At 51.1% G+C, this 12,679-nt stretch overlaps 1 protein-coding gene across 1 annotated transcript in view; it reads right to left on the bottom strand.

Moving 5' to 3' along the window:
- PITPNM3 (PITPNM family member 3) overlaps positions 1 to 12,679 on the bottom strand; it is a 111,399-nt gene that overhangs the window by 43,170 nt on the left and 55,550 nt on the right. Inside the window, exon 4 of the mRNA XM_049860283.1 lies at positions 9,229 to 9,276. Coding sequence (XP_049716240.1) covers positions 9,229 to 9,276 — 48 coding nt within the window. The remainder of the gene's footprint in view (positions 1 to 9,228; positions 9,277 to 12,679) is intronic.

The raw sequence follows: 12,679 nt of genomic DNA on the forward strand, positions 1-12,679 counted from the left end.
TTAACATATGCTGTTGGCCACCAGGGGGCAAGTGAGCACAGGGATAGCTCTGAGGAAGTCCTCCCCTTGGAGGAACCCAGCTCAGATCCGGAGTGTCACCATCCTGAATCAGGCCCAGTGAAGGTTCCAGATATACAACCACAAGGAAACCCTACCCTGGCGAATCTCTCCTAAGATTTGTCTTGAGTTTCTATTCCTCGTACTGAGTCTCAGGTAATCTTCATGTTGATCCTGAGAAGTCAGGGGTGCTCTCCCCATTTTGCAGATGAGAAAACTGAGGCTCGGGCAGATTAAGTGCCTTCTCTGAGGGTTTAAGTGAAGGGATGGTGATCTAAATGCAGGCCACCAGGCCAGAGCTCTGTCATCCTCCTGAAGCATCACCCCACAGCACAGGGGAAAAATAGAGGGTGGTCTCTTCACTGTATCAGATGCCTCCACACCACAGCCCTGCCTCCTCAGTGAGCCCTGGTGGGGAGGAAGAGGAGGAGAGGGGCTGTTACCAGGAACAGGAGCATAAAGTACAGTCCCCAACTTGATTGGACCTTGGCCCTGCCCCCTAAAGATGCCCTGTCAATCCCACCCAGCCTGCTCCGAACGGGGGGCTACAAGCAGCCAGCATGCACACAAAGGACCGAAATAGCACTCTGGCCCACACCCTCCACGCACTAAAAACCCAAAACCCAGTGCCGTCACACTAATCCCCTCAAAATGCATGTGCGTTCCTCAAAGCGAACTAGGGATGGCTCTTAGACATATGAATACAGGCTCAACCTTAGGGCCCTGAACAAGAGAAATACTCATGGAAATTACCCTAAAACACCTTTTTTCACCTTGGCAATGGTCAAAAGGTCCAATAAACACTGTGCTGGCCAGCATGTGGGAAAACAGGCCCTCTTCATTCATTGCTAGGGAGAGTGAGAGCCACTACCACCTTGGGGAGGGCAATTTGGCAATGCCTTTCAAAACACAAAATGCACACATCCTCGGACCCAGCAACCCCACCCCATGCGCAAACGGCACACGGACAATGCTAACCATTGCTGCGTTGTTCATAACGGCAAAAGAGAGGAGGCAACCTAAATGTCCGTCCGTGGGGGACTTGTTAAATTATGCTACAGTGAAATGGCATGACCTTTACAAAGAGTGAGGCATCTCTAAAGTATCTGAGATAATAACATCGTCGTGATTAATTATTATCCGAGAAAAGCAAAGTACAGAATGGAATGTACCAGAAGCTTCCATTTGTGTGGGTATAAACCCAGTGGATTAGATATGTGGGTATATATATATGAATATTTATGGATATGTTCCATATATTTGGATCCATATATTTATGGATATATGCATATATATCCCATATATTTTGATCCATCCATATGGATCCATGTATTTATGGATATATGCAGAGAATATCTCTGGAATGGTATCTAAGAAACTAGTAACAAACCATTGCTTGAGGGAAGAGGGACTGGGAGGGGAGACATACTGTTCACCTTTGTTCCATTTAAATTTTATACCATATACATAGTCTACCTATCCAGAAGACAGATTTAAAAAAAAGAATTTTTTTAAATGCATGCAGCAGGGTGATTTTTTGAGATACTAATTTATAGATTCTCCCTACTCTGGCTTCTTTGTCTCTGGGAAGGTTTGTGCAAGTTTCCTGACTTTTATCTCCAAAAACTCTTTCATTCCCATGAGAAAAGGATTTGAGGAGACAGAATCCCTGGAGCTGGAAAGAGAGAGATCCCCACTTCATGCCGCAGGCTGAGGAGAGGATGGAGATCTAGGCAGGTGCCTCAGGGCTCCAGGAGGCTGGAGGACAACTTCTGCTGTACGTGGGGAGCTCGGACCCAAGCCAGGAGCTGCAGACCAGGACACAATGGGCCACTAGGCCGGGGCTCACAGCCCCCAGTGCTCACCAGTGTGGAGAAAGCCTGCTCTGCACGTGTGTGCATGTGCATACCCTTACCCCCTCACCCCCTCACGCACACACACTATCCCCCCACCAAGGTGTTGGGGAAGACATCTGGGGGCTTTGGGACAATGGCAGGAGGACGAGGAAAGGAGAAGCTCCCACATTCTCCACTTGCTCCTCCAGACCCACCTTCCACCCTCCCACCTACTCTGGGCCCTGGAGACTGAGGCACCCTGCCCCCTCCACCCACCACCACCTTCCGGTTAGTTTTGGCCAGTGGAAGGCACCAACAGGAGAATCCAGGAGAGTGAGGCTCCTCCCCTGCCAGGTCACCCATATGTTGGTCCCTCAGCTGAAAGGTGCAGTGCCTGCCTGGGGCCTCTCTGTGTGGCTACCTTCAAGGGCAGGAATGCCCCCAGGTATTGCCTGTGCTTGTTGGTTTCCTTAAACCCTCGTTCACCTGTAAATAAAGTCCCTTCACTCAACTCTCCTCATGCTAGAATGCTCACATGTGACTTCTTTTCCTGCTGGGACCTTGGCTGAATCAGGACTAGGTTCTAACCAACCTACCAAATCTCATCACAGCATCCCACACCATCGCCTCCTCTGGCTTCCCACATCCTGACCAAGGCCCACGTGGTCTGACCCCCACCCCCCTACCCCCACCTCACCAGCTTTACCTCCTACTACTCCCCCTCCCTCTTAGACCTCAGCCACTTCAGCCTTTTCTACAGTTCTCAAACACAGCATTTTCCCTCTCACCACAGGGCCTTTGCACACCTTGTTCCCTATGCCTGGACGCTTCTTCCCAGTGCCTCTGTGCCTAGATACTTCCTACAGCGACTGACTTCACTGTTGCTTCCTTCTGGAGGCCTTCCACTCTTACCTCCCTCCCCCTAAAAGCACCAGGAACCTCTGTTTCCTGGGACAAGTCATCATGCTTTTAGTTTTGTGATTATTTGATTACTGCCTTCCCCTCCTCCATCCTTCAGATTAAGGTCCTTAAAGGCCGGGCCTGGGTCTGCTTTCGCTCCTTTTGAACCCCAGAGCCTCTCAAGGTGCTGCCGTATAAAAGACGCTCCTTAGATACTTGTTAAACAAATGGACGAATGAACAAATGGCTTGTTCTCATTTTGCACTTCCGTAAGCGGCAGAAGCTGTACACATCCCCAGGAATGTGCAAACACTACACGGATAGATTCACATATGTATGCTAGCCACACACGTATCCTACATGTAAATAAATGCACAAATGCATTGATGTACACACTAGTGCACACACACAAACGCACAGGCACACACACGCGCACGCACAAGAACGGACCATGCCAAGTCATACGCATGTACACGCAAGAAAAGTGCTCCCAAGGCGGACGTCTGCCACCCTGAGCTCATTAAAGCAGCTAAATATAGCCTGTCTGCAGCTGTGCTCAGCAAGCTGCCCACACAGGCCAGGAAAAGACACCAGTTACCAGGCAGAGGAGTGGGGAGGCCAGCCGCGGGCAAGGGGCTTCTCACAGCCCATCTGTGTGGTGGGCTCCTCCTGGGGAGGCCGTGGGGCTGTGGGCACGCAGGAGGGGAGGCTCCTGGATGACGATCCTGGGCATTCAGACTTTCTCCCTCTGGTCACTGACCCTGGGCAGCAGGACAGGAGGTCAACATTTCCAAGATGGAGAGGTGATGTTGAGCCACCCAAACCTTTTCACTCTGTCGCTTTGGGACAACCACAGAGGTTTGTTTGATAGACAGTTAATGTGACCAGGGTTCCCTCTGAGCCAAGGGCCAGAGCTCAGTCCAGGACCAGGCTCAGGGCTGAAGTCAGGACCCAGCAGGAATAACTCAGGTTCAGCTGGTAGCTAGGGTGGGGGCTCAGACAGGAAGATCAAGGGCCATCTGGGACCAGGATCGGGTCTTGGTCTGGGGACGAGAGAACATTTTTCTCCGTGTGCCGCTTACTGCGCTGTTTCAGGGTCCCATAGAGCACCCCGCTCTAGGGAGTGGGCATGGCCATAAGCAGACCCTCCCCACACCTGGGGCAGCCACCTGCTGTCCCCCACATCTTAGCCATTTGACAGCCAATATGAGTTTTGGTCCCACATGTCAGTTCACTGTTGTACTCCATGTGGGCTGGGTCAAGACTGAGAGGGTCACAAATAGGTAAGCCCTCCTGTCACATAAACTTCCCCCCAGTTGGGATGAGGTAGAGGAAGCCCCCTCCAACTCACAAACACTTTCCTGCCCTGTACACATCTTGGACCCCAAGGTTTTAGGGGATTAGTGGAGCTGGCTCTCGAGGGGGAACCTGTGTGATGCAAGGGATAGTGGAGCACCTTCCCAGGTATCTGGGGTGACCACAGGAGGAGAAACTGTGGAAAAAAAGGAGCTCAGATGTGGCATAGAACTGAGGTCTGGAGATGGAGGGATGAGGAGAGCTGGGTTCGAGCCTTTTCCTTGGATAGGTCATTTCCTCCTTCTGAGTCTCCACTCTCTTGTTGTGAAATGGGTGTGATGGCTCTATCCCTTCCCAGATCCCAGGTGGTTATGAAGATCAGAGAACAGCCTGGAAAGATCCCCGTACCATGGAGCTGCTGAAATGGGAAAGGAAAGGGGATGGAGAGGATGGGGCAGCCACAGGTCTTCTGGGAGAAATGCGCCTGGATAGGGAGTGTGGGTATTGAATCAATGGCCCTACTCTCTGCCCTTTCTATGATGATGGTGGATCAGGGGTGGAAGGGGTGGGCCCAGCCCCCTGCACTCAGTGAGGAAAGGAGCAGAGAAGGTAGGTCAATAGTGCTGGGGCCCAAAGGCATCACCCTAGTCTTTCCTACAATGAGTCTTTCCTACTATCTGCTGTGGAGGAGCTGTCTCCAGGCCTCCATGGGGATGGGTGGGATATTCAAGCTTCTCAATTAGCCCATGGGGAAGCTGTGCTTAGATCTCGTGCCCCTCCCAGAACCCAGTGGGGAAAGGAAGGGGAAGAGCTGATGAGAAAAGTGGGCAGGGAGGTAAGACAGAGGGAAGTGGTGCCCGTCACCAGAGAGGAATCATGACAAGTGAGCAGGGGGCTGTCAGGACAAGAGGTGCCTCCTGGAAAGGTCTCTCTGACACCTGGAGAAAGGATTGGAGCGGGAGAGACTGGAGGCAGGGAAGCCAGGCAGGAGGAGGCTGCAATGGTCCAGGAGACGGAAGCTGGCAGCCTCAGCTAGCGAGGGGTGCCTTTGAGAGCTCTGCTGGAGGTAGAACTGATGCTACTCAGGATCTGATTGAGCTCTGCCTGGTGTCAGAAAGGGAGCGGTCTGGAAGGACCCGCGGGTTTCTGGCTTGGGTTTGTGGACAATGTACCATTCAGTTGAGATGGAGAACAGAAGGAGTGAGGTCTGATGGGCAGATGATAAATTAGTTTCCTTGAGTCCCTGCACCCAGCACCATTGAGCAGACATAGGAGGAGAGACACAGACTAAGGACATGAGGAGACAAAGAGATAGCAACAGAAAAGCAGAGACCCCTGGGAAGTCGATCTGGGGGGGCTCCCCACATAGGCGGGACGGGACACTGGCCACCTACAGAGCTAAGGCTACACGGCACATCATGCAGGGGATCCAGGTCTGCTGCCTCCCAGTCCAAGGCCCTCCTCTCCTCTGCTCCCACCCCACCCACAGTGGCTCCCCCGGTGCCCTCACTTCTACGTCCAAATTGCAAGCACAAGCCAGTGGTGGCAGGCTGCTGGGCTGTCTGTCCAATGGCAGGCTGCCAGGCCATCTGTTCAAGTGCAAAATGAGGACTTGGGACTGACCAGTGGTCACACAGGAGGGAGGACTCCAGGACTCCCCCTCCCCATGCAGAAAGGGCTGTCACCTCACACCTAGACAGGAGCTGAGAAGCCATGCTGGCTTCCTCCCTGTGCTTATGACCCAAGAAGCCCAGTGCTCCCTGGCCAGCTTAGGACAATCCTCTGGGGACTCAGACTCACAGGAAACCACCTCTGTGACCATGATGACTGAGGCAGCCACAGGACCAGCAGAGCACCAAAAACACTGAGCTTTGGGAGATGGCAAGATTCACCTCTCACACCTGCAACCAGGTATTGCAGTTGCCAGTGCTCATCCAAACTACCAATAACAAACAAGGACCATTAGCCACTTCCTGTATTCCAGGTGCAGGTCTTGGCACCACACGTATATTACCTCTGATGCCCTCAGCCACCCCAGGAAGCAGACCTCTTACTTATCTTTCCACGACGGGGCAAAGTGAAGCTCGGGGACATTAGGCAACTTGCCCAAAGTGTCACAGTCAACAAAGGCGCTGGGCTTCAAACCCAGGACTGTGTACTTCCAATGCCCAGATGTCCTAGCACAGTCCCAGGATTGATGGCGACCCCATGTGTGTCAGAGCAGAACTATGCTCCATAGAATTTTCGATAGCTGATTTTTCAGAAGTAGGCCTTTCTTCTGAGGCACCTCTGGGTAAACTCGAACCTCCAACCTTTTGGTTAGCAGCCAAGCATGTTAAGTGTTTGCACCATAAATATAAGCCATTGCTATTAATCTTTTTGGATTCAGGGTCACAAATTATGTTGCTAAATTTGGATTAAAAATAAACAAATAAACCATGATTAATTATCATTGTCATTTCATAAAAGAAAAAGTATTTTAATACCAAAAATTGTAGGCAGGACATCAGTGTGGAATAAAAAACAGTCTTTTCAATTGAATACATTCAGCTTGATGGAAAAACACATCACGGTGTTGTTATTATTCTCACTCTGGGAAATGCTGGGCTTACACTTGGGAAAGGAGCCCTCATGGCACAATGGTTAAGCGCTCAGTTGTTAACCAAAAGGTTGGCAGTTCAAACTCACCCACGGGAGAAAGACCTGGCAATCCGCTTCTGTAAAGATTACAGCCAAGAAAACTATGGGGCCGTTACACTCTGTCACACTGGGTCACCATGAGTCGGAATTGACTTGGTGGCACCTAACAAAAACAACACTTGGGAAACACTGGCCTAGAGGACCTCCGAGGTCCCATTTCAGCCCCAAAATTCACCTGCGTGTCTACTGCCGTTGTTGTTGTGTGCCATCAGTTCGACTCCGACTCATAGAGACCCTATATGACAGAGCAGAACTGCCTCGCAGCATTTCCTAGGCTGTAATCTTTATGGAAACAGGCCCTGGTGACGAAGTGGTTAAGTGATCTGCTGCTAACTGAAAGGTTAGTGGTTCGAACCCCCCAGCCGCTCCACAGGAGAAAGATGTGGCAGTCAGCGTCTGTAAAGGTTACAGCCTTGGAAACCCTATGGGGCAGCTCTACTCTGTCATATAGGGTCACTGTGAGTCGGGTTCAACTCAGTGGCAACAGCCTAGGTTTTGGTTTAACCTTTATGGGAGCAGACTGCCAGGTCTTTTCTCCTGCAGAGTTGCTGGCTGGGTTCAGACCGCCGACCTTTCGGTTAGCAGTAAGTGCTTAACCATTGTACCACCAGGGCTCCTGTCTTTACTAAATCAGAATATGCTTAAGGAACAGGATTCGATGACAGGCTTCAGCAATATAATTCTGACTAAAAATAAAAAAGAAGATGACTTTGCCTCTACTTAAATACGATTTTTTTTTTCCAGTCACGTCCAGAAGACATCAAACATCTCATCAGCTCAGTTGTGTCTGTGGAAAGCTGAGGTGTGGTTTGGCATCGTGGAGGCAAATGCCCTGAACAGGTGGCTGCATTTTTCACTTTGAGGCCGCTGTGTGGTTTCCTCCTCCTTAAGGGCCCAGCGGGGGGCAGCGGTGGTTCAGTGGTACAATTTCCAACTTCCATGTGAGAAACCTGGGTTCAATTCCCTACCAATGCACTTTATACACAGTAACCACCCATCTGTCAGCAGGGGCTTGCTTGTTGCTACGATGTTGAACAGATTTCATCAGAGCATCTAGACTAAGACAGACTAGGAGGAAAGCCCTGGCATCTACTTCAGGAAATCAGCCAATGAAAGCTCTGTGGATCACAAAGGTCTGACCTGCAACTGATTGGGGGCGGCACAGGACTAGGCAGCCTTTTGTTGGGTCAGAGGCCAACTCTACGTCAGCTAAGAATGACAAGAGGCCCAGAAGGAAACATATGGGCTCATTTCCTCTCTCACGTTCCTGAGGAAAGTGGCGCCATCCTCCATATTCCAGGGGGGGGAGTGGGGCTAGCAAAGGGAAACATCTCCCCCGTTCCCTGTTCCACCCTTGCAGACATTCATGCCGACCAGCCCCTTAGGGGCTCTGTCTGTGTATTGCAATCGAGTGTTAAGACATAGACAAGGATCCTTGGGAAGCTGGTGTGCCCACCCAGGTCTGGGTCCTGGGCTATGGGAAGGCTGGTGTGGCAAGTGTCCCTCCTCCTGGGGATGGCATCTGAGGGACAGAAGAGCTTGGAGCAAGGCCTCAAGCTTGAGCCTGGGGAGCTGGCAAGTAGAGACGGCTGGGCCCCAAAAGCTACAACCATAGCTCCAAACAGCAGGAGAGAAAAGTAAGGCAAGGCTTGAGCACTTGAGCATACTCCTCAAACATACGCAGAGACAGCTCTCCATGACTCTAGACTCAAATGAAACACAGTACCACCAATAGCAAAGGCATTTGGCTCAGTCACTGCCTGCCAAATGCACCAGAGCCTCCAGGGAAGACGGCTTGAGGTTACTATGTCAGCAAGTTGATGCATCTATACCAAGTCCTTCCCACATCCAGTGCTGAGCTCATCTCCCTAGAAGACAGGGGCAGAAGGGAACCCGGAGAAGCCTGAAGAATGACAAGGACTTGGGAGGCCCCAGGACTCAGCCACCATGCCCTGAGCTTCTTCATCACATCCGGTACAGTTGGGAATGAGGATCTTATGACCATGGTTACCACCACCTGTGGTTCCTGGAAGTGTGCCACCCAAAGGAGAGTATCTCAAAAGCACTGACGGCTTGTCCCATTCTACCCTTCTCTCTCTCTCTGTCCACATGCAAACAACACGTGTGAGGTTTTCCCTGCCCTCAGCTGCTCTGCTGGACTCACCTCCCCACTCCACCAGCCCCAGGCCCTGCACTCTGGCTCTGACACCACAGCTGCCAAGCATGGGGGATTTGGGACCCCAAGTTGCTCAGACCAACTGAGTGACCCCTAGGCCCTCTGATCCTGCCTGAAGACAAGGTAGTGATGATCCTACAACCCTTCTGGGTCCTAAATGGACAAGAGAGGGGCTCCAGGTCCAAGGAGTTTGAACCACACCGCACCCTCCCCCCGCCCGCACAAGGGGAAGAGAAGACTCCAAGGGGGCCAGGCTTAACTCACGCTGCTTCTCCTGGAGGATGCTGGAGGTGCAGGGTGCCGTCCCTTCTCCTGCAGAAAACAAATGAACTGTGAGTACAGGCTCCCTTTGTCACTGCGGACCAAACCCAAAAAACCAGGCCGGTTGCCATCAAGTCCATTCCAACTCATGGCAACCCCACGTGTTATAGAGTAGGACTGAGCTCCATAGGGTTTTCTTGGCTGTAGTCTTTATGGAAGCAGATCGCTTCCACAGTGTCACTGGCTGGGTTCAAACTGCCAACATTTAGGTTAGTAGTTGAGGGCAAACAGTCTGTGCCACCCAGGGACTTCCACTATTGACCAAACCCTGCATTTCCAGGAGGTAGGCGCCCGGCCCTGCTCCTGCCCCAGACTTCAATCTTAGCCCTTTATGAAGGCAGAGTGTGGAACCATGCTGCCATCACCTGGGGAGGCATGGCCTGGCTCCTCTTCCACTTCTCCGACCTTCTAACCTCTGCCTTCTTCTCTGGGTCCTCTTCTCCCCCCACCTTCATGAAGCAGCTGCTTCCCAGGTGTTTTCCTTCTCTGGGCCCAGACTCTCTCCTCTGAGGGTCAGCATTGAACACCATGGCTGTGCACATCACCACCAATCTCCATCTCTAGCCCAGTCCTCCCTCCTAGTTCTTGACCCGTGTCCCACTGCCACCCAGACACCTCTGATGTTTCCTATGTGCCTCACACTCATCACAGCCAAGTCCAATGTGCTAGCACTGAGCTTCTTACTGTGTCTCTTGCCTCCATGGCAGGTACCTCCTTCTTCCCAAGCCTGGGAGTCAATCCTGATGCTTTGCCCCTCCTTGTCGCCCACATTCAATCAGTCACAAAGTTCTGTGGGGCTGACTTCCTTACTTCTGCCCCTTCTCCATCACAACGTAGGCTCCACCATGGCAGGGATTCCTTCCTTGTCCCTTGGTGTGCTCCCAGGCCTAAAACAGTGCTTCTCAGCCTATATTTGTTGAATGAATCATTGAATTCCCCCACCACTGGCCAAATACAGAACTCCATCCTGTCTCGTTGGACTACTGAAATAGCTTCTTTCCTCTCATGAAAGCCTTCTTTTCTATAAGTATGAAAATAATAGAAGTTCCTTATTGAAAATTTAAAAGCATTAGCAAGTCTAACGAAGGCAAAAAGATTCCTTGTAATTCCATCACTAAGAGAAAACTTAATTGCATTTTATGTATTTCCAGTCCTTTTTCTATACACTTTTTCTTGGGGAAGGGGGGAAGCTATGGAGAACCAACCCAGGAGCCACCTCTTCCACAAAGACCTCACTTCTTCAGAAGCTTCAGCTCTCAAGACCTGCCCTCAGGGTCAGCTCTGGGTTCCAAGGGCCAGCACAGGGCAAGACTCAGGGAAGGCCAGTTCCCATCCACATTCCCACCCAGGACAGACAGGTGGCCCCAAGATGATTGCAACCTCCATGACTGAAAGCACTGGGTACCTGGATGGAGGTGGGCAAGATGCTTGTTCCCACAGGGTCACCCATCAAATATGCTGTGATGCTACCACCCCAGGGCAGAGCGGCACAGTGGGATTGGCACGCCTGACCCAGACCCTCCTCTGCTGGGGGTGGCGGTCAGCAGCTGTCTTGGAGGCAGGCAGGAGGAAGCTGGGCTGGGCCTGGGGAGCCACAGGGCAGGGGAAAATCTGGTCAGGAACTGACCCCAGAAAGCGGGAAGGTGGGGAAGGCAGGACCACTTGTGAGCTGAAGCCCCTTAGCACATGCTCCATCACCTCAGTGGCTCTCACTTACAAAACTCGGATTCAAAGATAAAATTATTCAGAATTCCAGCATTAAACCCCAAGCCCAGGGTCCTTTGGAGCACAGGGATCTCTGCAGGCAGAGGCTGCTGGTCAGAAGTCCTGACTACAACACAAATGCCTCTAGCATTTCTCAGCTCTGTACCAGACCCTGAGGTGGGGAGAAGAGTCTAGCCAAGGGATGGTCCAAGTCTGACTCATCGTCTCCACGTTCTCCTGCCAGGTCCGTAGCAGCTCCTCACCTAGACAGGGTGCAGGAGACTTCATATTCAGGAGACGGTGAAACCATGCAATACTTTCATTACCAGAAAACAAGCAGGGCTTGCAGCTGGGGCAGGATCTCAATACGCGAGGATGCGTGGTAGGGAAGTGAGCAAGAGCACAAGCCCGGGTGAGCAGGAGTGCAGGGGGAGATGCAGGGGCAAGTAAAAAGAAAAAAAAAAAAAGTAGGTGGTTTTAAAGAACAGAAATGTATTTTTTCACAGTTTAGGAGGCTGCGGGTCTGAATTCAGGGCACCAGCTCTAGAGGAAGGCTCCCGCCCTGTCCACTCTGGGGGAAAACTCTTGTCCCTTTCAGCTACTCTCCTCTGTTTCTTGGTGATCTCCACAGGGCATCTGCCTGCCCCAGCTAGTGCACACCTGTTTCTTATTTGCTCTTTTTATATCTCAAAAGCAGTTAGGCTTAAGACACTCCCTACACTGATATGGCCTCACTAACATAACAAAGAAAACCCTATTCCCAAATGGGATCACATCCAGAGGTAAAAGGGTTAGGATTCCAACACATATTTTGGAGGGGACACAATGCAATCCATAACAGGATGCGATCCATAACAGAAGGAAAACTGTGAGAGAAGGAGAAGAGAGCCAAGCTCTGGGGCCTCTTCAAAGCTAACTCCACGAGTATGGGCTTGGTTGTTGTCTTAGCCATCTACTGCCGCTATAACAGAAATACCACAAGTGGATGGCTTCAACAAACAGAAATTTATTCTCTCACAGTCTAGGAGGCTAGAAGTCCGAATTCAGGGTGCCAGCTCCAGGGCAAGGCTTTCTCTCTCTGTCGGCTCTGGAGGAGGGTCCTCATCATCAATCTTCCCCTGGTCTAGAAGCTTCTCAGCGCCAGGACCCCAGGTCCAAACAAAGGACAAGCTCCCTTCCTTGTTCTTCATTCTTGGTGGCATGAGGTCCCCATCCTCTCTGCAGGATTCTCTCTTTTACGTCTCAAAAGAGACTGACTCAAGATACAACCTAATTCTGTAGATTGAGTCCTGCCTCATAAACATCAATAAACATCATTAAAAAAAAAAAAAAATCATAGAGGTTAGTATTTACAACACATAAGTAATTACATCAGATCACAAAATGGTGGAGAACCGCACAGTACTGGGAATCATGACCTAGCCAAGTCGATACACGTTTTGGGGAGCCACAATTCTATCCATAACAGTTGTGTAAACTGTAAAGGCTGTTCCTGGGCGTGCAAGGAGCTTCACAGTTTGCCTTGTGCTTTCCCTTCTGTTAAATCATTACAATCTCACACCTGCAGGAAAAGGGCACCAGGTTCTCTTAGCGGATGAGAAAACTGAGGCTCAGAAGGATAGAGTCGCTTACCCAGCATTTAGATCTGTTGCCTTGACAACAGGTGAGGGTTTTCCCATGACCCTGCCCC

This window comes from Elephas maximus, chromosome 19, assembly GCF_024166365.1.
Source record: "Elephas maximus indicus isolate mEleMax1 chromosome 19, mEleMax1 primary haplotype, whole genome shotgun sequence".
NCBI classification, from domain to species: Eukaryota; Metazoa; Chordata; class Mammalia; order Proboscidea; family Elephantidae; genus Elephas; species Elephas maximus.